Source organism: Penicillium samsonianum (genome assembly GCF_028829775.1).
Source record: "Penicillium samsonianum strain IBT 33392 chromosome Unknown utg000005l_segment0_segment0, whole genome shotgun sequence".
Classification (NCBI taxonomy): Eukaryota; Fungi; Ascomycota; class Eurotiomycetes; order Eurotiales; family Aspergillaceae; genus Penicillium; species Penicillium samsonianum.
The window spans coordinates 2,595,601-2,618,787 of NW_026643263.1; the positions used below are offsets into that span (position 1 = coordinate 2,595,601).

The 23,187-nt window shown below is 45.6% G+C and overlaps 9 protein-coding genes across 9 annotated transcripts; 5 read left to right on the forward strand and 4 right to left on the reverse strand.

Moving 5' to 3' along the window:
* Positions 1 to 174: 174 nt before the first annotated feature.
* On the reverse strand, positions 175 to 1,744 carry N7471_009881 (LLM class flavin-dependent oxidoreductase; the record flags this gene model as incomplete). Its single annotated transcript, XM_057282600.1, has 4 exons — positions 175 to 1,060; positions 1,112 to 1,182; positions 1,231 to 1,404; positions 1,460 to 1,744. 4 exons carry the CDS (start codon positions 1,742 to 1,744, stop codon positions 175 to 177), a joined length of 1,416 nt encoding a protein of 471 aa, XP_057133483.1.
* A 1,043-nt stretch (positions 1,745 to 2,787) lies between these two features.
* Positions 2,788 to 4,275, forward strand: N7471_009882 (uncharacterized protein; the record flags this gene model as incomplete). The annotated part of the gene is made up of 6 exons (XM_057282601.1): positions 2,788 to 2,807; positions 2,870 to 3,025; positions 3,085 to 3,331; positions 3,430 to 3,610; positions 3,711 to 4,051; positions 4,111 to 4,275. 6 exons carry the CDS (start codon positions 2,788 to 2,790, stop codon positions 4,273 to 4,275), a joined length of 1,110 nt encoding a protein of 369 aa, XP_057133484.1.
* A 36-nt stretch (positions 4,276 to 4,311) lies between these two features.
* Positions 4,312 to 4,776, reverse strand: N7471_009883 (uncharacterized protein; the record flags this gene model as incomplete). Its single annotated transcript, XM_057282602.1, has 1 exon — positions 4,312 to 4,776. One exon carries the CDS (start codon positions 4,774 to 4,776, stop codon positions 4,312 to 4,314), a length of 465 nt encoding a protein of 154 aa, XP_057133485.1.
* A 2,687-nt stretch (positions 4,777 to 7,463) lies between these two features.
* Positions 7,464 to 9,668, forward strand: N7471_009884 (uncharacterized protein; the record flags this gene model as incomplete). The annotated part of the gene is made up of 1 exon (XM_057282603.1): positions 7,464 to 9,668. One exon carries the CDS (start codon positions 7,464 to 7,466, stop codon positions 9,666 to 9,668), a length of 2,205 nt encoding a protein of 734 aa, XP_057133486.1.
* Positions 9,669 to 10,835: 1,167 nt separating this feature from the next.
* On the forward strand, positions 10,836 to 11,189 carry N7471_009885 (uncharacterized protein; the record flags this gene model as incomplete). Its single annotated transcript, XM_057282604.1, has 1 exon — positions 10,836 to 11,189. The coding sequence occupies one exon, from the start codon at positions 10,836 to 10,838 to the stop codon at positions 11,187 to 11,189; it is 354 nt and encodes a 117-aa protein (XP_057133487.1).
* Positions 11,190 to 11,980: 791 nt separating this feature from the next.
* Positions 11,981 to 13,018, forward strand: N7471_009886 (metallophosphoesterase family protein; the record flags this gene model as incomplete). Its single annotated transcript, XM_057282605.1, has 1 exon — positions 11,981 to 13,018. One exon carries the CDS (start codon positions 11,981 to 11,983, stop codon positions 13,016 to 13,018), a length of 1,038 nt encoding a protein of 345 aa, XP_057133488.1.
* Positions 13,019 to 14,374: 1,356 nt separating this feature from the next.
* Positions 14,375 to 16,648, reverse strand: N7471_009887 (uncharacterized protein; the record flags this gene model as incomplete). The annotated part of the gene is made up of 8 exons (XM_057282606.1): positions 14,375 to 14,456; positions 14,511 to 14,629; positions 14,686 to 14,852; positions 14,914 to 15,099; positions 15,159 to 15,203; positions 15,260 to 16,230; positions 16,296 to 16,380; positions 16,438 to 16,648. 8 exons carry the CDS (start codon positions 16,646 to 16,648, stop codon positions 14,375 to 14,377), a joined length of 1,866 nt encoding a protein of 621 aa, XP_057133489.1.
* A 1,617-nt stretch (positions 16,649 to 18,265) lies between these two features.
* N7471_009888 (polyprenyl synthetase family protein) lies at positions 18,266 to 20,456 on the forward strand (the record flags this gene model as incomplete). The annotated part of the gene is made up of 3 exons (XM_057282607.1): positions 18,266 to 18,623; positions 18,692 to 18,983; positions 19,040 to 20,456. The coding sequence occupies 3 exons, from the start codon at positions 18,266 to 18,268 to the stop codon at positions 20,454 to 20,456; spliced, it is 2,067 nt and encodes a 688-aa protein (XP_057133490.1).
* Positions 20,457 to 22,611: 2,155 nt separating this feature from the next.
* Positions 22,612 to 23,173, reverse strand: N7471_009889 (uncharacterized protein; the record flags this gene model as incomplete). The annotated part of the gene is made up of 2 exons (XM_057282608.1): positions 22,612 to 23,013; positions 23,069 to 23,173. The coding sequence occupies 2 exons, from the start codon at positions 23,171 to 23,173 to the stop codon at positions 22,612 to 22,614; spliced, it is 507 nt and encodes a 168-aa protein (XP_057133491.1).
* Between the last annotated feature and the right edge of the window lie 14 nt (positions 23,174 to 23,187).

Sequence of the window (23,187 nt, forward strand, 5' to 3'; positions counted from 1 at the left end):
GGATGTTCATCTCTGACATTCCGTAAATAATAGAGAAGTAGTCAAGTTAACTGTATAATTTGACGAAATCCATTATAAACATCTTGATTCTCAACTGTATCCACATGTCCGTTTGCACCGCATATTTGTTTCAAACCAGACCAATCTAACGTGCATCTCACACCTGTAACTAGACTATTGGCCGTCATACACCTCATATCCATACTTTCTCCCGATATGGTCCTCCCGCAAATGCCTTTGTCCAGGCCCATACACCCTCTCCCGCAGTGTACCACTCTCACCCAGGGGCGCGTATACCCCTCTTCTCCTTAATTCTGGCACCAGTAGCTCCACAACATCCTCAAAGGTCCCGGGAGTCTGCACATATCCAATATTAAACCCATCCAAATCCGCCACTCGAACCCATTCCTCCAAAAAGTCCGCAACAGTACTCGCAGAACCAATAGGAACAGGCCCAGCCCCACCAATCGAGATATGCTTCCCAATATTCCTTGGTGTCCATTGAGGCACATCGGGACTCTGGTACGTGAGCGTATTGATCGTGGAATGAACGCGGGCGTCAACATGCACATCTGACGGCGTAATAGGCGTGTCTAGACCAATCCGGCTAAGATCGATACCGGTTCCACCGGAGAAGAATGCAAGACCTGCTTCTTCGCTGGCGTATTCTAGTGCTTGGCGGTACTTTGCCTGCGCCTCTTCGTCCGTTCGGCCTACAATTGGTGTGAGGATGGCGAATACTTTCACTGATTTGGGGTCTCGGCCGAGCTTGGCGGCTTCGTCGCGAATGGATTTGATGCGTGGTGCGAGGATGTGCGGTGAAGGGGCTGAGACGAAAATTCCTTCTGCGTGTTTCGCACCGAAGGCGACGCCTGCTGGAGATGTGCCTGCCTGGAAGAGAAAGGGGGTGCGCTGGGGGGATGGGTCAAGGATGTGGGGACCATCGAATTGAAAATGCTCGCCGTGGTGGTGGATGTATTTGATTCGACTTGGGTCGGCGTATACGCCTGTTTGAGCATTCTCTTGGAGAGCGTCGTCGGCCCAGCTGCCCTCCCACAGTCTATTGCAGGTAAGCACTTTGTATGACTGTCAATGGTTCACTGTTGCTTACTTGTACAATGCGGTCAGGTACTCGTCGGCAATTTCATACCGCTTGTCGTGGTCTACCAGAGGCAATCCCACCTATGGATGTCAATTTTGGGTAAAAAGTTCTTCAATGGGTACACTCACAGCCTTTGCAGCAGACTCCTTCCACGAGGTCACGATATTCCACCCGAATCGACCACCCGTCAAATGATCCAAAGTCGAAAACCTCTTTGCTACAACGTATGGAGCTTCATATGAAGTAGAGGTGGTGATCGCAAAACCTAGATTTTTGGTGACCGAGGCCATTGCGGAAATTGGCTGATACATATCATCAGCAACCCAATTGGATAAATGAAACTGACAGCTAACTTACTATCGAAGGATCTCCCATGGGATACTGAGCTCCATTTCGAATAGCAGGTTCTGCGGTCCCCTTATACGTGTCATATAGACCATAGGTGTCGGCGAGGAACAACGCATTGAAATCGCCTTTCTCGAGTAATTGGGCAAGATTCGTCCAGTAGGACAGGTCTCGTCGCTTGGTCGCTGACTTATCGGAAGGGTTCCTCCACTGACCGAAGGAAAGATGGCCTACCGTGAACATGTCGAAGCCATTGAGGTATATCCGCCGCTTGGGTGGTGAGTTTTCAGCTGACATTGCGAATGGATAACTTCCAAGCCCAAGGCTCTATTTTACTTTCAATGTATGCAGTTTGATTAGATGCCTCTGTTTGACAGTTTTCCAAGTCCAGGTGTTGCTATATGTTGATATTATTTATCTGCCCTGTTCAGAACGACCCCGCTCGACGCTCAGCTGCTGCCATCCGTACAACAAAGCACGAATACGCAACCCTATCGCATCATATATCAAAAGGTTCTCGCCAAGCGAGATAAGCATAGCTCTTGGGCCCGTCTGGAACGGAAGATGTCCGAATAACGTTGTCTACAACGGGATCGCGTCATTTACTCTTGCAAATACATTTGACAGATTGAATCTATTCCTACAGATACTGGAATTTGAATCTGTTAGGTCTGCTTTAAAATACTTCTTGTGGTGTTAATTCAATGATATATGGCGCAATCAGCAGATCGGTACCTGATTGATACAGACATTGCCGCAAGCCTTACAACCATGCATGCCTCTGTGTCAGGGGTATGATACCATATGGCCTAATATCTCATAAAAGAGGCGAGATTAGATCTATAAAACGAAAAGCCATATTCGTCAACATATACAACGACCATTTTTTTAAATTGACATTTGTTCTATTCCCAAAATATTCCAAGTTGTTTCGGAGCGATGACGGGCTTGATCTCACGCCTAGAGAATGCCACAAAATGGTTCCCTCCTAGTATGCCATTGGCAGAGCGACAACTGGTTCGGAAGTCGGACTGGCTTGTTCTTCCATATGCCTGTTTGTCCTTTTTTGTCAATGTCTGGACGTCTCGGCATTGAGTTGTGTACCTCATAGGCATACGAGAGTGAATGACTGACAAGTTAATAGCCAATGCGTATGTTTCTGGCATGAAGCAGGATCTCGATCTTTCCGGGAATAGGTTGAATTATATCAATGCTGCATGTGAGAATATTGCCCTTCTGCCTTCTTCCTAGCGGATCAAAGGTATCTATTCTTTGGTTATGCTGACGCTAGTTGCTATGCAGATGAAGTTGGTTATGTTGTCTTACAAATCCCCAGCAATATGGCCTTGATCAAATACCCGTAAGCCATCAGTATTCTAGGAAATAAGAGGACTATAGAGTCCCAGCTGATATTTCCCACAGGGCACAATACTACCTCCCAGCCGCGGAGATCTTCTGGGGTCTTTTCACCCTCGGAACGGCCTTTGTGCAAAGCTACCAGCAATTGGTAGTAATGCGATTTTTCGTAGGGTTGAGCGCCACTTCGTGTCATGTGGGCCTGGTCCACGTAGTCAACTCGTTCGTTTCGAATCCTGATTACAGGAAATTCAAAGCATTCCACTAACTTGGGGTTACAGATGGTATAAGAAGCAAGAACTGGGACGTCGGAATGCACTTTTCTGGATTGCAAATCCCATTGGCCAGATGTTTGCAGGATACCTACAGGCCGCTGCATATACGAATCTCAACAATAATCACGGTTTACAGGGTTGGAGGTCAGTTTATCACGGCATGTCAAGCATTTCAATGGCCCTATACTTACTATATATGGACCAGATGGCTTTTCATTATCTGCACGATTATCACAATCCCCATCGCTTTGATGTAAGTACTCGGCAGCATCGAATGACCCTTGAAATTTGCCCAAGTATCCAACTAACATGAATATCCCAGCGGATTCCTAATCTTTCCCGACATGCCAGGAGCGCACAACATCCCGCTTCCTCAAGACAGAAGAAAGAGCCCTCGCCAACAAAAGGCTACAGGACGAAGGGTTCAAGCCGTCTACGGGTCTCGACAAAACAATCATCAAACGAATCTTCACATCGTGGCGATTCTACGCCTTTGTGCTCCTTCTAGTCATTTTCTGCAACATGACATACAGTGAAGCCACACCGTTCATCCTCTGGCTCGACTCTCAGCCAAATAAGTATCCCGTCGCCCTTGTGAAACAACTTGTCTACTGTCACGAATGGCGCGGCAGTAGCTGGTGCATTGATCATGAGCTTTTACTCTGATATTCGTGGATCTCGAACCGAGCCTATAATCTTGTCTGAAATACTGTGCATTTTTGCGAATCTGGTATTTTCAATTTGGGATATCCCGGATGGTCTCAAGTTCTTCGCTTATATATCAGTGGGATGGTCTTACGGGACAATTCCAGTACTGATTGCCTGGACTGCAGAGGGACTTGCTGGGGATTTGGAGGTTAGGGCTATTACCTTTGCTTCCTATAACTGCCTTGGGGAGATTACTAGTCTGGTTGTGCCGTTGGTGGCTTGGCCTGTATCGAAAGCACCAGGTTTCCGTGGAGGATTTATTTGGGTATGACCGTTGCTGATTATTGTCATGTCTTAAGAACTAACCAGTCATCTTCTTTATAGGCCATGATAATCAGTATTTTCTATTTGTTCAATGTCGCTTGGATTATGATCAAGCAGAAAAGGAGCAACAAAAGGATAACAATGGCAGAGGAACAAGGAAGCGGGGAGGAAGACACTGTGGTTGCAAATCAACTGACTATACCTGGAGAAGTTACCAAGTTTTAAGAATAGTTATGCGGTAGAGTAATGAAACTATGACGACTAAGTATTTAGTTCCACGTCGTCTTCAGTGTCATCTTCAGTGTCGTCCTCCGTGTTGTATTCCTCTGCATGAAGGTCCCCCGACATTATCGTGAACCATTTGTGTCTGTGAGCCGCACGAAGAGCCTTTTTTTCAAGTCCATCCTCTAGCTCTAGGACTGATTTCTCGAAGGCGTATAAACCTGCGGTGAATCGCAGTGCGTCCCGCAACGCGATGCGATCCTCTTCCGACAGGAGGAGGAATAACACGACAGTCCAGTATTGCAATGGCTGCGGAAGCTCGGGCATGGTTTGTGTCCAGAGGGCCGCGGCATCTTGATCCGAAATCGGTCCATGGGTCGATTTCAGTAGCATTCTAGCTGCGAAGTTCGAGTTGCACACCGCGGCTAGAGCTTCCAGTCGACTTGCTGTTCGGTGGAGGATTGGGAATCTTCTTGTCGCGCCCAGTCTGCACAGCGTCCCCATGATCTATAAGGTGCTGGTATCCTGCTTTAAATAGATGATGATTGATGCGGGTAGAGCTATGTCCTCTAGTGAAATTTGTCCTATGCCGCGGGGTGTGGGGGCGGTAGAAGTGCTCGAGGTTGGAGTATTGTCGTGTGCTTCTTCACCTGCTAATGCACGCTTGCGCCTAGGCTCTTGTGTTTCGGGTAGTGATCATCATAGTTGCTGGTATCGTCGGCTGCGCGTGTGCTTTTTTAATCTCTGCCATCTGGTCGATAAGAAAGAATCAGAATAATAAGAAGGTTGAGGATACCACCTGGGCAGAGGTGGTGTTTGGTAAGGGACACAGAGGACGTGAGGGAAGTGAGAGAGAAGCGAGAGGAAAGAGAAATGAAATTGAGAGGGAGGTGAGCAGGTGAAAGGTGAAAATAGGTGTACTCTCTAGCTAGCGGAGAGGCGATTGTGGTTGCAGATCAAGTGAATATGCATGGAGAGATGATGAAGTAAAATAACTGCTGGATATAAACTTGGCTGCTTAAAACAATCGCCCGAGTATGTTTAGACGAAGAGGCAAAGAGTCGCAAAATCTAGAGATATAAATGTAAAAACTAGTTTCACAACGCCTGCAGTATTCTTCATAAGCAACTTTTAGCATGAAGAAGATGTGGACGAAGATGATCGGTCTAGTTCTGTGCCATTCTATAACAACTGGTTACAGATTCTCATATTATCTCTAAAGCCAACTGACGAATTTTAAACCACGATGGTCACAAGTTTCAGATGTGACTGACACTCATGGAGCTCTTGCCGGAAGCGAACTCGACCCGAAAATGCAGATTGCTATCTTTGGGCTCACTGTCCGGATGATACAGACCTGTAGAGCCAGTCTGCTCAACAGGCAGCTGCAATTTCTCTAAATCCGTAACCCTTGGTATCTGTAGTGAATGCGAAGACGTCGCAGAGAAAGCAATCCAGACATGCGTATCATCTCAAAAGAGCAGCCCGTACTGGATGGCTTCAGCCCCTCTGAATTGCACATATACGTCACCGGATGAGTTTAATCTTATTCTCGGGCTCTCATTTAATTTGATCAGTTCTGAGTTGTCGAGCGGTTCTCAGTATTCGGCTTCAGTAAGCAATACACCATGGATGTCGATATCGTGGGCAGATGACAGTTATGAACCTGCTCCCGGGCCTATTGTTTCTTTCTTTGCAGCAAAATATTCCCAATCCTATGTTTATACGGACCGAAATACGACGGTGCCTGCGAAAAAACCGGTGATGACAGAATGTTCAGTCTACTAGTGCGAGAGAGAGTACACACACAACCATGTTTCGCCCGAACATAGGACCCCCCAGTTTACCAAAAGTCAAAATCTATGGGTTGGATCAGTTATTGGTGATAGTTTCACAAGATCTCTGAATCCTTTCAAGGGGCAAAAGACCCTATCCGGAAAGGTGACTGACGATGTTAGCAACCTGGCCCCTACCGCAACCTTGTGAAGTGTGATACGTAGCCACCGCGCTTTGTTTTCACTTGGCATGTATGATGTGTTGTACACTAAAATTAGACATCGCAGTGCGATGCTGTTGCTTCTAGCGTGGACTATTCATCGAGTACTGTAGTAAAATGATGTGTAGAATACTCTAAGATAAAAGCAGGTTTGGGTTTTGAGAGAATACCAAGTGAAGTAGCGGGAATAGTTAACAAGTGTCTAGCAGAAAAAGTGTCAAAATCTCGATCCATGTATGTGACCAATTGAAACATCGACTCGGTTATTTTATTATCCCTATTCCCAATATTTCTATTCATGGATCCAATCTAGCGACATAAGCCATGCAATCGATCATCTATTTATGGATCTAGTCTCATGCAGTCTTATGGAGTAGTAAGATGACTAGTTAACTACTCCGTACTATTTACATAACTATTACCGATGCAAGGTGTTGGACTAAAGAATCTGGCACGTGCTTGGCTTCAGTATCTAATTAACTAACCAAAGTGTCGCAAGGAATATCTGTGTCAACCTCCTGTAACTATAAAATGGCTCAGAAACTTTTGGCTAATAAACTCTTCATGAACGTGCGAGTATTTCCTCACTAATTAGCTAGGTGTAGCATAAACACTAGCGTAACATCTAGCTAGCTACGGAGTAGAAACACTAGGTTATATCTCCTTACTGCATTTGTTTTTACAGGCGATGAAACAACCACTTATGACGTGGACTTGCCAAATGCCACGCACCGTTTGATATAATATTTTACGCGGAGAACCAGACCATGATCATTTTATCTGATGTGCGGGGCTTGTCTTAGTGCAGCGCCAGGAAAACCAAAGCGCGACCCCACCAAGTGACTCTTCGCTTTTCCAAACGAATATGCCAGTTTCTACAGCTTTTGATCGAGATTACGACTAAGTATTTCCGAAAACTATGAACAATTTGAAGACAAACACAGCGGGGGGAGCAGAGAAATGCTCTCCTTGCTTTGCTCTGAATCCAGGAGGAGCTGATTGTCGTCAGCCTCCTCGAGAGCCAGGTCATCAATATTGCCCGCAGCATCACCGAGAATACAAAAAGCTTTACACAGCTTACAAAGAAGCGGAGAGAAATTACAAACATGTAGACATCTCTAAAGACGAAAACGAAGCAGATCAAATTAGAAAGAAGATATCACAGGGGATCAAAACCATCGACCTGAGAACAAACATGAATCACCGTTTTTACAGTCACGGACGGGACAATAAGAGCCATATCAAGTGGATCTTGAAGTTAGTCGAAGAGGTCAAAGTTTTAGAGGACAAGATAAACTCGTTGCAAGAAGGCCCCGAGACAGAAGAACCACAAGTCCGCCTTCATTATCAGTCTCTTCTATCGCATGAAGTCCCATTTTCCGCATTGAACCATTTGCCAGAAGACTCCCATGTGAGAATTCTAAAAAAGGCCCTCCACGGAGTCACAGAAGCCCTTCTGAATCGACTATATAAGATGGCCCCATCACTCAACGATTCCGGTCCGATGGTCGAGGACCTTACCGAGCATACTGCCAGAGAGCCCAACGAGGGCGATTACGTTATGCGATACGTACTTCGCGAGTTCCTATTATGGCAAGGCGACAGAGAAGTCCTCCTAAAGGCGAAAAAAATGGAAACAATCGACTTTTTCCTACGAAGCGTGCCTTGGGTTCTTCAGAACCTCGTGAAGTTTTTCGAGTTACTCGGTAGACCGGACACGTTACATTTCCTCCGCGACGCTGTTTTAGATTTTGCTGTTTCCCTTGACGCACCTGATCCGTCCTCTGTTAGTATTCTGGGCGGCCCGATTGTCATTGACAAACTGCGGAAGATGACCGTCCGAGAATGGGATATTGTATACTCCCATTTCTCAAACGTAGTCGATTGGGCAACTATTGGATGTCTCTGTGTTGATTTCGAAGAAGTTGTCTGTATCAAGCGACTTATCGCGCTGGGAAGGTACACCGATGGCGATGGTGACTCTGGGTGGTCCCACGAAGGGCTCCTCTCTAACGGAAACCCATTGGCTCTATTTCATGGATTTGTGGCCGACACCAAAGGTTTCGCAGATCCTCCTATCCCAACGAGTGTTGTGGAGAGCGGTGTAGAGACCCAGAAACAATCTCGCTGCTACCTTGGTGGGAGAATGGCAAAGAAAGATCCTTTAGCTCCTCTCTTGATACAAGAGCTCGTCAACCGTTCGGCCCGCTTTATTGTTTTCGTGCTGGACAAAGAAAAGGCCGGCGACTTTGCCGCGCAGATCATATCTTGCAACGAAGACCAAGATAAAGTGCCTTGGATTACGCGCAAAAGGTCAGCCATTGTTGGCGAGTGCTTGGACGACACGCCATGGACAATAGAATGGTCACTTCAAAACATCATCTCGGATCTTGCAACTCTTCGATTTCTGAAAGAGAGAAATCTCAACGAAGACTTTTTTCAATTTTTTGTCATTGATCGATCCTCTGGACGGGACTTCACAATATTTGATGAAGTGACGGATGCTTTATCTTTGCTTGCTGGAGACCTTGCTCTAAACGAGGTTGTTGGCGGATTCATTCGAAGCTACTTACCAAGTGACCAGCAAGAGCAATGGCTGAGTGCTCTCATCATTGAGGACTCGTTTTCATGGAGTATCAACCCCGGAAATCTCCTATACGAGGGAAATCGCACACGGGCTTGGGATGTCCTCGACAGAGATCCTAGCTTTCTTTCAAGTGTTCGGAAAATGAATACCACTCACCAAGACCGCCGATTCATACATCAAATGTTATCTGAGATGGAAAATATTGGCATTATAAGTGTATTGAAATGTTTTGAGCCCTCATTTGGTCATCCTTTGGTACTTGAAGGCACCGACGGACATGAGGACCTCTACTTCTCATATTACCTCAACCCTCTCAGTGAAAACACAGTCTCGAAGTTCGAAGGTGTCGCTCATCATCTTTTCACCTCCCTGTGCAACTTCCCTCGAGGGGTTAAAGCAAAGCACCCGAGCGCAGTCTTTGCAAAGGGTCGAATTCATGTGCACTATTGTGCATGGCCTATGACTCCAACAACACGAATTGCCCCATTTAGAACTCATGAAGGCCACATATACAAATGGAACTATGTCCCATTTGATTATCCGTTGGCATCGCACCTATGGCAGGCCCATGTTCAAGCTGTCATGAACAAGAGATTCCCATTTGTGCATTTCTATCAAACGACGTTCATAATATCGGCAAGCCACCTGAGTGGTGCAGCTAAGAACATAAAGATTTTGACTGAAGCTGCCAAAAAAGAAGGCTGGAAGCTTTCTATCCCAGATCCAAGGAAATGGACAGCTGACGTAGATGAGCTTGAAGCTCCTAATCCATGGAAAGGGATCTCACCGGTAGCATTGAAGCCTTCGTCATAGTATGTTTCACAGACAAACAGGCTCTCTGTTTCCCACCTTCTCCGTTCATGATATCTTCTTGGAACAATAGCTTTGGTGGCGTGCCGTCTTCTGCAGATGGACTGATATCTGTCAGGCATCGGCACTAGCAGAGCTAGTCAATGACGTTTTGTTCATTTCTCTCAAACCTATTAAAACTATAGAAAGCATTACCTAAGACTCGATGAATTGTAGTCTTTAGTATTGCGGGATGCATGGGATGCAAGGTCGATCCTACTATATAGGACATCCATGGATGCCATGCGACCGTCGACATATGATGGAAGCACCACGATTTCTTCGGCACAAGACCATGCCATATCGTAGCTGTTCCACTATTATGACTATTGAAACCAAATTGGATGTTGGGCGGAGGAGCCTTCACTTCTTGGCTATATGATTCACAATTAATATGAATTAGTTTAACCCCTGGTCGTCTCTTCACATAGGGAACAGGTCTGCACCGGCCGTTGTAAACTCCATAAAACATACGTATAGACCGACCATGGCCTTGTTAATTGATCAATTTAGGATGGGTAGATAAGAATTAGTGTGCGCTCGTAGAGAAAATTTGAGCATGACCGATGCAGACCTATCCCTAGTCAGGATCATGAAGACACGATTATATTCTACTTGCCTCCGCTCGCTCACAGCTTTAACTTCTCGGCTTCACTTTTTTGCTTCTCCATTCCACGTATCTGCACATTTTTTGTAAGGCCTTTTCGGTATTTATTTATATTATTAAGCCTTACCACTCCCTATTCCTCGTTAGCTCTGCGATCCTGCACTAACAACCTATACCTTACTGTATAATAGCGGGTGCTTTATAAACCTGCGGTTCTAGCTATATAGGTGTATGTCAGAGGCATGGGGTCTGGACTATGCACCGTTCAAAGTCCCTCCAAAAAGATTACTAGTGATATCTGACCAAGATACCACTCCAGACTTTCCACTATGTAGGTCCAACCCAATCCAAGCTACCGAGTTGATTATGTCAGCTGGCAGACTCTGCAATTGAAGATGCAAAATCTCTTTAAAAGCAGCCTTCTGGCACAAGAGGGGGACTCTATATCGGATTCATCTTTTCCAGAAACCCAGTCCGCCTTTTTGTTATACAAAAGCGAAAACCTTACCCAATCAATCGCCGAGATGGCTACAGGTATGACCGACACTATTCGTTCTAGTGACATGGCTTATCGGCTTTCTGGGAAAGTTTACGTCAACAGCACGCTCATTCACGTTCGTTGGCCATGGATTGTTCGTCCAGTTGCATCCGTGATCCTATCTGTTGCGCTTCTTGGGGCAACGGCGGCGTCGAGTAGGAAGTCCCATGTAAGCTTGCGGAAATCTTCTTTTCTGCCCTACCTTGTCGGGCAGCTTGAGACCCACCCAGATCACAATCTAGGGCGTCTTATTGATAACGTGGACGAGATGGAGGATACTTCGAGAAAGATTCAAATTGTGATGGAAGGTTGTGATCCTCTTGTGTTTGCTCAACATTAGAGAACTGTGTCTTTACGCAGTAGTGGTAGCCTGTATATCGCTCAGCGAGGGGCCAGGGTAAATGAAATCTTCTATGCCATGTGGATACTGTATATCTAGTAGAGAATGTAGCAATTCTAGAGGTAGTGGTGCTGCAAAAGGAAGGCATTAAAAGAGCTGTGCATTGGAGTTTCGGGTATGTAATAAACAACATCATACGTAATGCGGTCGTCCTAAGTGTATTATTCAATAAGTCTATTCTTAGAAGATAATTATTACTATAGTCTTATCATAAGAGCCGCACGCTAGCAGCCGGGTCGCCGCGCTCGCACGGTCGTAGGGTAAAGTTAGCAGGGTGAACTTTTCTAGTATTTACTAGTAGTTTATACCGATTTACTAGCAGGTTACTACTACCTTTCCATGTTACTATCTACCGGTTCTTTTCGCTCGTAGGGTCGCAGGGTAAAAAATAACTAGGACTGTTGGGACTGTTAGTAACCAAATAGCATACTAGGCTAGCTACTTCTAAAAAACTACTTAAATTTACCCTACGACCTCAGGGGGGGGTTTTACTTAATAGATGTGTTAAAGTATTATAAGTTATAGATTGAATGCTGCATGTAACCAGAAGAAGGAATATTCAACAATGTATGTGTGCAATTGGAATGACGCACTAGACGCACGCTAGTCTTCATTGGGTTACTCTATAATCACCTGCACCAACCTCTTCTCATAACCCACAGGGCGCTGATCTCATTACCTCTATCCTCCCTTTCCCTCCAGGTAAAGAACATATTTCAAGTCTAAAAGAAATGGACCCTACGAAACCTCCCAACAAGATATTTCCAATCACAACCTTCATTTCAGACTTACCGACCAACCTTATTCCGCAGTCCCTCCCACCATCTCCCGAAAATGGCCCTATCAGTGGACGTTTGGTCATCGTAGGCGATGTACACGGGATGAGAAAGACGCTTGAGGCACTCCTGGACAAAGTCGGCTTCGACAAAAGCAAAGGAGATCATCTTGTACTGGTTGGCGACATGGTCAATAAAGGGCCTGATAGTCCCGGTGTTGTCGATCTGGCTATTAAGCTAGGCGCTAGCGCTGTGAGAGGCAACCACGAAAATGCAGTTCTTAACGCGGCCGCGGAGATCAACGCCACAAGGGATAGTCTACTACATCCTGGAGGCTTGACTGACAGTCCGGCTGTACCTGAGAGCCCCGAAGCCGACCTACCCGGGGACAATGTCCGAGATTTCGAGATTTCCGACGAATGTGCATCTGCTACAACTATCGGCATTAACATGAGACACAGCGCTGCAACGTATAGTACGGAATTGGCACTTTCCAAGCACCAGCTTGACTGGCTTGCCGCTTTGCCTTTGATCTTGCGCGTCAAACTACCGCGTGTCCCAACATCCTCCATCGGCGACACTCTAATCGTCGTACATGCGGGCCTCGTTCCTAGTATCTCACTTGAAGACCAGGATCCACATGCTATAATGCATATACGGAGTCTCGTGCGTACATCAGGCGAGGAGGATGGATTCATACCGGCTGAAACTCCCGGAGAAGAAAGCTGGGTTACGGAATGGGACCGGTGGCAAGATACGCTAACATCCAAGACTACGGTGATATTCGGACACGATGCAAAGCGTCGTTTGCAGCGAAGCAGGTATGCGATTGGACTGGATACAGGGTGTTTATACGGCCATCAATTGAGTGCGGTTGTGATTGCGGTTTCCGACAGGGAGATTGAGCATCGTGTTATTCAAGTCGAATGTGCCGATGCGCCTATAGCCCCAACAGTATCTGTGAAAGAAGGCGACAAGGCAGTAGTTATATAAAGCAAACAATATACATAGATGACTTCTTTTACCTCGACTCCTCGCCGAAGCGAAATGTAGGCTAGAACATATTCGTTGGCTTGGCGTCTGCGCAGCCACTAAGACCTATGCTTAGTAGAAAGGCAGATCAGTTACTACGCTTGGGAATTTGTCAAGAAGCCGCATATATATAACTAACTACCCGACTCAACCTCAGGATTACAGACAAGGAATGTGGATACGAGATAAGGACGGCAACAACTACAAGAGCTCGTCACCACCAGTGGCGCGTGGTTTCAATGCCACGTCACCAAAAAGAGCAAGAGAAGAAAAAGACGTTTCATTATCAAGCTTCACCGCATCCCTAAGTGGATCGCAAGTCAGTGATTTTGTGTGGACACCAGGAAGCTGAACGCAGTAGGCGATGTCCTTGCTCCCAGTGTTCCTATCTCCAGCAAAATTGCAGTCCTACACCTAGATGGATTGAAGAGGACCCAAGTCGCTTGCTACCAATTTAAACTTCTCACCGAATCCGCCTCCTGCGCACCCTAGAGGTGGTGCAAATTCAACCGAGTTTGTTGAAGTTCGGCTATGAGCACCTGTGCGAGTACCTGGCACGAACCGACCGTTTTCTCTTTAGCTATGGCCGAGCTAGCTCATACTTCACCTAGCAGGTCTTCGGTGTCCAGAGAAAGCATCTTCTCGCCTAGCGCGATACAAATTTGCATAATATGTCAATCTATTCCCTTAGCAGACAAATGGGCCCCAGAGATACATCGAATTGTTGCTCGCTTTCTGAGGATTCAAACAACTCAGAATTCATAGACCATGCTTGGCTGTTGTTGATTGTGAAACCAATAATATCTGGGTTTAGCATAGGAAATGAAATTCTTGTATTGATCTGTGGAGACGCTTTGTTGAGGAGCCAAATGCGAGGTCATATGACAACGCTTCTCTTGATTATCCAAAGTGACACACTATCCCAGGTCATGCTACGAGCCATCCAAAAGGTACTAGAGATAACTTCTAGTACACTCCGTTTATTCATGGCCGGTCTAGGCCCAAAACGTAAGCTGTGCATAGATCTCTCCGGTATGAGAGCTAGCATTTCGAGAGAGAGATGTGCGTATTCCGTAGGCTGTTGAGAGACGGTTTATGTACCCCAATCCGTGCCCTATACCCTAGAAACTATCTAAACAGGCAAGTTGCAAACTATGGGATACAGATGGATCCGTTCTATTTGACAATATATTAGTCTGAAACAAAATTCCATACCTAAGTGTCGTGTGTGAATTTGCGACACGCGAAGCTGATCTAGTAATTAAGAAGTCTATGTATGAGATTCAAAACAAATTGCCATTTTATAGTTAAAACACTCTACCACCGGCCAGTTCGTGCCCGAATAACCATCAACAAGCAGCCAATACCTCGACATAATGAGCCAATAAGCAACATCATACTGTACAGATAGCCATTAGACAGTTATACCTGAAAATTTTTCGCCTCCACGTACCAGATATCAAAACCTATGCGACCAAAGGTATACCCTGTCTCCTGTGCAGCTGCCCCCAGGTCAAACAAATATGCGAAGGGTGTGACGTGCTCGCTAACAAAGGCCTCCGAGTACCACATCTAAAGAAATGTGTCAATCGTGCATAAAACATATTGATGAGCAGATGAACACTCACACCGGGACTCATATACCAGAGCCATTCTAAGTGCCATCCCCTGACCGTTGGTAGACGTGGTTCCGATCCCCCAAAGACGGCAATGACAATGGTCACCAAGAGACAGACTAAGGGGCCGTTCTCACGACTCGACACTGCAGCGACGACAGAACCAATCCCGTAGATGCCTGCAGGTTTGGGTAACTTAGCGTCTCAGTGCCTCTTTTGGAATTGTCGAATTGTACTCACAATAAAAGTAAAAGAAGTTGAGGACCAGTAAAATGTTAAATGAGGCATGAGGCGTTGCTAGTACTGCGTAGAATGTTGTATAATGGAACGCAGCAAGAAAACTTCGAGGGAGACTCGAAAGAACTTTTCCGACGAAATAAGCACCTTCTGAATGACCCGAGTGTGACTCGCGCTGAAAGATGAGAACTAGGAAATGGCATAAGTAAGGCAAACCAAGCTATATAGAAAAACAATGGAGTACATACTCTCCTCCCCGAATATACCGACACTGGGGGCGGCTGCAGCAAACGCTACGATAAACACTTTCAGTTAGTAAGGGCTGAGATAATGGAGATCAGTGACATACTTATAGCAAGACAGCCTAGAAGCCCCAGCTGGGTCACAAGCTTGTAATTGACGGCGCTGGACAGAACCTCAAATGGTGGCAAAAACATGCCCTGGAATATTTGACCACGAAGCTCGTATATAGCCAATCCTATCAGCAATCCCGTCAGGATTCCGCCCATTATTTCAGTCAGGAACATGGCGGCCTGTCTGCTTTGCTGTATGATGTCACGGAGAAGACAGAGATAGACTTGTCTGTGCCAAGCGGCAATTCTTCTGCTGTATTTCGTCTCCAGTTCGTGAAGCAATGACTTATCCGTATTCGACTCATCGTGGCGGGCTGAGGATATAGGTTCCGTCTTGTTCGTCTTGACATATGGCAGTACTTGCTGCTTGGGGTCAACTTCACTGGCGTTCCCTGGCTGGAGTTTCCCAGATACAATGTCCATGATGAGGTCGGCGGGATTAAGATTGGGGTTGAAAAAGTATCCCAGAGCTTGAAAGTACGGTTTTGCCTCCGACGCCTTACCACTGTATACACTCTTCCCTAGCTCTAGAATTAGTAGATTATCCAGCGCGTCAAAGATTTCGACACGGGGTTGATGGATAACGCAGATAACGGTAAGTCCCTGGCGGGAGAACAACCTAAGCAATTCCATTATTGAAAGAGCTGCTTGAGCATCAAGTCCCGAAGTTGGTTCGTCTAGGATCAAGACTTGTGGTGCTGCAACTAACTCCATGGCAATGCTGACTCTCTTGCGTTCTCCCCCTGAGATGATTCGCCGCTGTTCGGAACCAACAACGCTGTGTTTGACTTTATTAAGGCCCACCCCATCAATCACAGCATTGACGTGTTTCTGGATTACCTCATCATTCAATGCGCCCCCAAGCCGGATACGCGCGGAGTGAAGGATGTTCTCAAAGACGGTGAGGTGTGGGTGAATAATGTCATCTTGCGGGACGAACCCCAGTAGTGCGTGAAAGCTGTGTCTTCTAGTCGGGATATTAGTGGGGGTCAAACTTTGAGCCACGAATATTATTGTGATTGTGATGCGTACTTGGCCAATTTCTTCTCAACTCCGTTTAAAAATAAAGTCCCCGAAGTTGCCCGGACCTTGCCAACAAGTATGTTGACAAGCGTTGCTATAGGACGAAAATAGTCAGTTTCACATCGACCTTCCCGTGTTGGTTGATACCTACTCTTCCCAGATCCAGATTGTCCCATAATACCGGTGAGACTGCTTGCTTGTGCTTTGCCATTGACTTCGGAAAGAATGAATTCAGTTGATTTGGGCTTGCAAAGAGAGACATTTCGAAATTCAAGGTCCATGCCCACATTTATGGACTCCTCTGAAAACAATGAATCCAGCCAATCTGCAGGCCCTGATTGAGAATTATATGCTGGCTGCATTTCGAGGTGTGATACTTGTGATTCAGGTTCGTTTTCCCCCTCTTCTCGATTTGGTCGCCTTTTAATATGTGGCCATAAAAACAGACAAACCAAGAACAAGTCAAGAAGACCACAAACCAGGAATCCGAGGAAAGGAATCTCATAATCACTGCCTTCAGGGCATCTTGAAAGTTTCTTGCATTTAAGCGGTTCGACGTTACCCAGCGGGCAATAATGCCCCTTGGGGCAAACCAACTGTTTTTTCCCACCGAGTGGACAGTAGTAACCTGGCCTGCATACTATAGGTTCGTATATACCTTGTGGCTGGTGACAGGTATTTTGAACGGCTTGGAGCCGAGTAATAATGCATTCAGAGGTTGGCGGGCAATACGTTGGGGGGTGCTCCTCCGTATTGTTAAGGCCTGTATCGAGGAGGTATGTCAGCTTCCAGTCTTGATATTGATCATACGCACTCTGGCGAGACGTACAGTAGAACCCAGGGTTGCAAATGTTAGAAGAAAGCGTCACTGCGTTTGCACCCGACATGCAAGAGGTTAAATTCAAACTCATTGTACTTTGCTCGTATGACCTTGCAATGAAGTTCTTCGTCCAACCCGCAAGATATAATGAGCGATTGGGTGGTGCTCATAAGATGATGATGAAGCTTAGAGGCATTAACAAATACTTTTCTCTTTTCTTTTCTTTTCTTTTCCTTTCTTTTTCACGCGGCATTATTTGCTTAGAGAATTCGACAACTAGCATGGGGGCATAAGGGGGAGTAAGGGGGAAGTAAAATTATTAAACTCAGATTAAGGACAAGATGATAGATGGAGTACGTGGAATAAATATACTCTACAAGCAAACGACGGCCAAGGACTAGTGGTGGGTTGTGTAATCCGTATGAAGTTAGCTACATGTCAAAGCTGAAAATTCCGGTGGCACCGTCTTCCTCTGAACCCCACGCAGTTAATCGTTGCATTCATGACTTCTCGTTTGGAGGTGTCATCCTCGATACAGCAAAAGCAATAAGCAATAATCACGTGGTGATTAAACAATTATAACTTATGAGGGCATATAATGCTGAGCTATTGAAAATATACTTTCTATACGAACAAAAATAAGCAATAATCAATAATCATGCGGTGGGTAAACGAATATTTACTTTATGATTGAATAATAATGCTGAGTTATTGAAAACATACTTCCTTCACGAACTGTCATTCAGGGCAAGCGCTTTGTGTACTCGGCTTTTTCTGGCCAGCACTTTCCTGCTGCATGTACAATAGAATCTCTCATATTAAATTTTTGTTCGTGCAGTATGCCATTATGCATTTCATTGGCCACTTGGGATCCTTCACGATGCGTAGTTCTAGATTAGAGGTTACTAGGGCAAGCAGCGCTGTTTCGAGACAAATATGATCTACGACCAAAGAAAAGGTACCAATGCATAATTATGGGACCTAGTGCAGTAATTGCATTGCATTATCCCCAACTTTTATCACTTAAAATGCGGAGATTCTTCTTGAGGAATTCCATTTCTGTCTTCACACATTTTCCGTGGAAACTTTCCCAACTAGAACCTTGAACATTCATCAACAATCCGATATCAATACTCGAAGGCCCTGTTACAAAGTCATCATGAAACTAAAAGCTAAGCTTCGCAAAGCTTTGTCTGGCAGATCTCGGTCTTCAATTATATCGACTGTACCTGATGCCGATGCTTTCTTGTACTCCGAGCCCCTGGAAAATGTTCATCATCCACCGCCCCATGCTTTCACCACCATTCCCAGCCGCCTCCATAAACAGGATGCTCAGGTAGTCGAATCAGCGAAGTTATTCAGTACCGAGATGATGTCGGCGATATCTCAACGACGATCAGACCTCCCTTGTGTGGGCTCCTGTATCGGCCACATGTCCAGTCTCCTCTACCCCGAATGCCTACCGGAAAGGCTAGATGCAGTTGCCATGATATTGGAGGGAGCTGTTATTCATGATGGTATGAATATTAACCCCCATTTTTAATTTCTTCCCTTGTGGGACAAGCAAGGCTAACCTAAACGAAAGATATTGTTGAACGAGATGACCTAGAAAGTGCAATGGATCATCATGACATTGTTACTTCATTTATGAGTACAACCCAGGGAGTCAATAAGGTCAAATCAGTCCGAGGCTTAAGGTGGAAGGAATTTATGTCAAAAGTGGTGGTTGGGTTTACTGCCAAATATGGAGCAGAAGGTAAAGTCCTTTTGGAGAGATGTATGGAGTACTGGATTCGGCCGATGGAATTTGTGGTGAAGACAGACCCCACCAGTTTCGAAGATTCTGTGTCCCACCGAATCGTGAATATGGGGACGAGGTATGTTTGGCACGGCACCGCATGGAAGGAAATCATCTCTTCTGACACAAATATAGGGCGCTATCGGCCCTTCTTGAATTCTCTCTTGGCATCCGGTTGTCAGATGATGAGATGAAACAAATAAATCACATTGTGAATGTCGCAGATCGGATTCTGGCCAACACAAACGACTACTTTAGTTGGGAGGTTGAACGAGACAATGGCAACAGGGTACAAAACTCGATCAAGGTGTTAATGGAAGTGGAGGGCAGATCTGAGGAGCAAGCCAAAGAGAAACTCAAAATCGCAATTCTGGAGGACGAGAAAATCTACCAACTCCTGTCGAAGCAGTTCTTCCAGTCGTCTCCGTACGCCCCAGCTCGTGTGCAGAGATTCATTGCGATGCTTGAGGTACTACTCGGTGGCCATCATCTCTGGTGCGCTGCTAGTGAAAGATACAAGGTCCGCACCTCGTCAGATGAGAAAGAAATCAAGATATATACGGTCGAGGATAAGAGCGAGAATGTCGACCCTCTATGCTCCAGTTTTACAACTCTTGGCGATTCTGCTCTGCTAGATCCCGTGCACTATATCAAGACTCTCCCGTCAAAGAACATGCGATCGAAAGTCATTGATGCCCTGAATACCTGGTTTCGACTCCCCGACAATCACCTGGACACGGTCAAAAGCGTTGTTGATGACGTTCATAACTCAACCCTACTACTTGATGACATTCAGGATGCATCGTGTCTACGACGGGGATTTGCCACAGCGCACAATGTCTTTGGCCCAGGGCAATGCATTAACAGCGCTACTTATATGGTAGCACAGGCCGCATCCAGACTTGTTTTACATCAGGATGAGCATCCGCAATTAATCCAAATCTTCCTAGATGGTCTGAAGGAGCTGGCCGTAGGCCAGAGCTGGGATCTCAATTGGAAGATCACTGGACACTGTCCGTCTACCGCGGAATACATGGCTATGGTTGACGGCAAGACCGGAGCCATGTTTGGGATGATTATCCGGATGATGCAAGGCTTTTCAACAGTTGCAAACTGGCCGATCCCCGAGTTAAATCAGCTTGCAAAACTCCTTGGCCGATGGTATCAAGTACGGGACGACTATCAGAACCTACAAGATGAACAGTATACCTCGCAGAAGGGATTCTGTGAGGATCTTGATGAAGGGAAGCTATCATATCCGCTCACAGTTTGTTGCGATCTTGATCCAAAGGCCCAAAGGATCATCATGGGGATTTTCCGGCAACGGCAAAGTGGAACACCGCTTGCACTAAACGTCAAGATACAGATCCTTGACATATTTCGGCACACGGGTGCACTTCAGCAGACATGGGAAGTTATCGAAAAGCTCGAGAAGAGTGCTGAAGCCGCTCTTTCGAACTTGGAAGCCATCACTGGGGAGCCAAATCCAAAATTCCGGGCAATTCTGAGTCTCCTAGGCAGTGTACCACGTCCTTCGCAAGACTGCGAATAGGAGGAATTCCAGTTAATCTAGCTGTGGCTGATGGAAGGTTGAAGAACGATCATAAGATGTGACAGTATCTATTTAGCCTTATAGTTTTTAATGTGTGTTATGGGTTTTACCCACTAAAGCCTACTATTGTAACCAATTAACGGAGAAAGATTCGACGGTCAATATTTGTGCATCCCAACTATCCAAGGTAGAAGAGAGTCGGTACAAATTTCAATCTAAACTATTAAGATATATGTATCGGCTGTGCGACGCAGTCGACTAATAGTTGAAAGTGACCTTCTGAGGGGGTCAGTGGATTTGGGAAATAAACCTTCTTGCCTGTGTGATCCCAGAGCGTTTGCAGGGTTTGTATACGCATCGGATTTCTTGATCGCAATAAGCCACTTCACAATCAAGATGGATGTTTGTGTCTCAGAATAGAACTTGGGATTTCAGTTGTAAATTATGGACTATAGAGTATCAATATCAAACATTTTATCAGAGATTCAGCGGCTTCCAGACTAGGTGATAGCTGCCACAACTCGCTTTCTCGAATTGAGCATTCGCCTTTTTATGTAACAATGCGTAAATGGAAAATTGAATAGGAATTGGTGCTGTTACTTGATTGAATGTCAATTGTGCAGCAGCCAGCTCATTGAGGATAAATTCCAATGTTCCACTGGATCTAGGGCCATTTCCAGTTTTGAAAGATGACAGAAATCTGGCAGTACGACAATGTATGGACAAAAACAGATAGTTCTTGAGAGATGAGATTACTGTTACTTACGGTGACTTTTCGAAGATACAAGGACAAATGTAAGGCCGGCGAAAATATATCCTAACACGAATTAGTATGCTTAAAGTAGGTTTTTAGGCAATAAAGGAAGAAAGATTAAAGGAAAACCTAATTTTAAGTATTACTGTAAATGAACGACTGCATGGAGAGAAAAGATGTGGATGAGGTGACTGCACCCCAGCCCCTCCCGAGGCCCTTGCCACAAACACACAGGGAACGGCAACGATCGACGCGGCGCAAAACCTTGAACCAACAATCGCACGTCAGACCAGGAGATATGCACGTGTGGAAGATGACCAGGCTCTCACGGCCTCGCCAAGTGCTGGACCGGCCAGCGCTGGAACCAACATCGGACGAGTGACAACCAGAGTGATACGACAGATTATTGAACACCTATAACACACCATCGACGAATAAACTGCTCATACAATCCACCTAGCCCGAACTAAAAGAAGTGAAATACAGCAAGACTCTTGCTGCAAGAGTGAGCTCCAATCTTAAAATAGTCTTCTGGCTACTGACAGAGGGAGAGAGAGAAAGTAGAAGAAACCATGATCATTCAATGTATGAAGAGCAGGGCATTTATACCCTGAGAAACAAGCAAACAAGCGCTCAGTCTGCAAATAGCCTGAAGCCTAGACCATTAGGCATTCTAAGACACCTCCCTAGACTAAGTATCAAAATCACAAGTAAAGATCATTCTGGTTTATATAGTAAAATCCATATATAAAATGTAGTTTTCAAAGTGTTCTTTCCTATTAATTTCCAATATTTACTAGTTACTACTAGTGAAGTGGTCGTTACTAGGGGATTTTAGACATAGCCACTAGTAACAACCTTAAGTATAACCTAGTGACCTAGTCACTTCTAAGTTACTCCGTATATCTATCGAAACTATCACGTGAAATTGACATCTCTAGTAACACCCAGAATCTACTAGTAATTACCACCAACTAGTGACCTAGTGGCCTAGCGAGCAAAACGCATCAATTGAACATGGCGGGTTTAAACAAATAGCGTTGTGGTGTAGCCCTTGGGTATGGGTGGGCAGAGGCAGTGCCACGGGTATGTATATAAGTCGATGTCTGAAATACCAACGGCGTCAAAGTCGCAGAGGATATTTATTGACATACACCTACATCTATTGGTCTGTGCGTATGCATCTTCATGGATCTTTACCGACAGGTAGGTAGGTAGGTAGGTAGGTACTCAAACGTTCTTTATGCTGGGCTCAAAGCCAATGACTCTTATTAGGTGATATATATGTGAAACTTTTTACTCGAGAATCTTTGCGTCACCTTAACAGGCAACGATCGAGTATAAACACTTGATGAATTAAACAATGCTCGCTATTCCCAAAAACCCAAATGCGTCATTTTCTCAATGCCAGAGAAGCAATTCCCTCCCTTGAGCCTTGAACCTCGAGACCATGAAGCCTGGACTGCAATTTGACTCCCAATCCTCCTCAAACTCTGAACCCGGGTTGTATGGGTTGGATGTTTGCTTCTTAAGCATGGAGAGACCGCGAGGGACATGGTCCTCTGAGCCTGAGGATTCGGCATCGCTGTCACCGCACGGACATGTCGAGGTTGTTCTGGCTCCTGGTGTGGTGCAGGGGCAAGAGCCCAAGGAGCGATTGCATGGGACGCATTTGTAGTATGCTGAGCCTGAGCTTGAGGATAAACGCACTCCGGGGAGTCCGCATTGTTCACACTTCCAGCCCTGTGATGAGCGCTCTAGTTGGATAGTCATGGTGAAAGAGGATTGACCCTGGGTCATTGACTAAGGTCTTGTATGAGTAACTTGTCAGACATAGGGAGACACCTATATTACTCACATATAATTGTAGTTGAGTGGGATAAAGTATCCGAGGTAGTAACGCAGGAGGAGATAGCTTGAAATTGTTCAATTGTACTGCCCGGCTCTCAAGTCCGGGGAACATCTCCCCTTATAAAG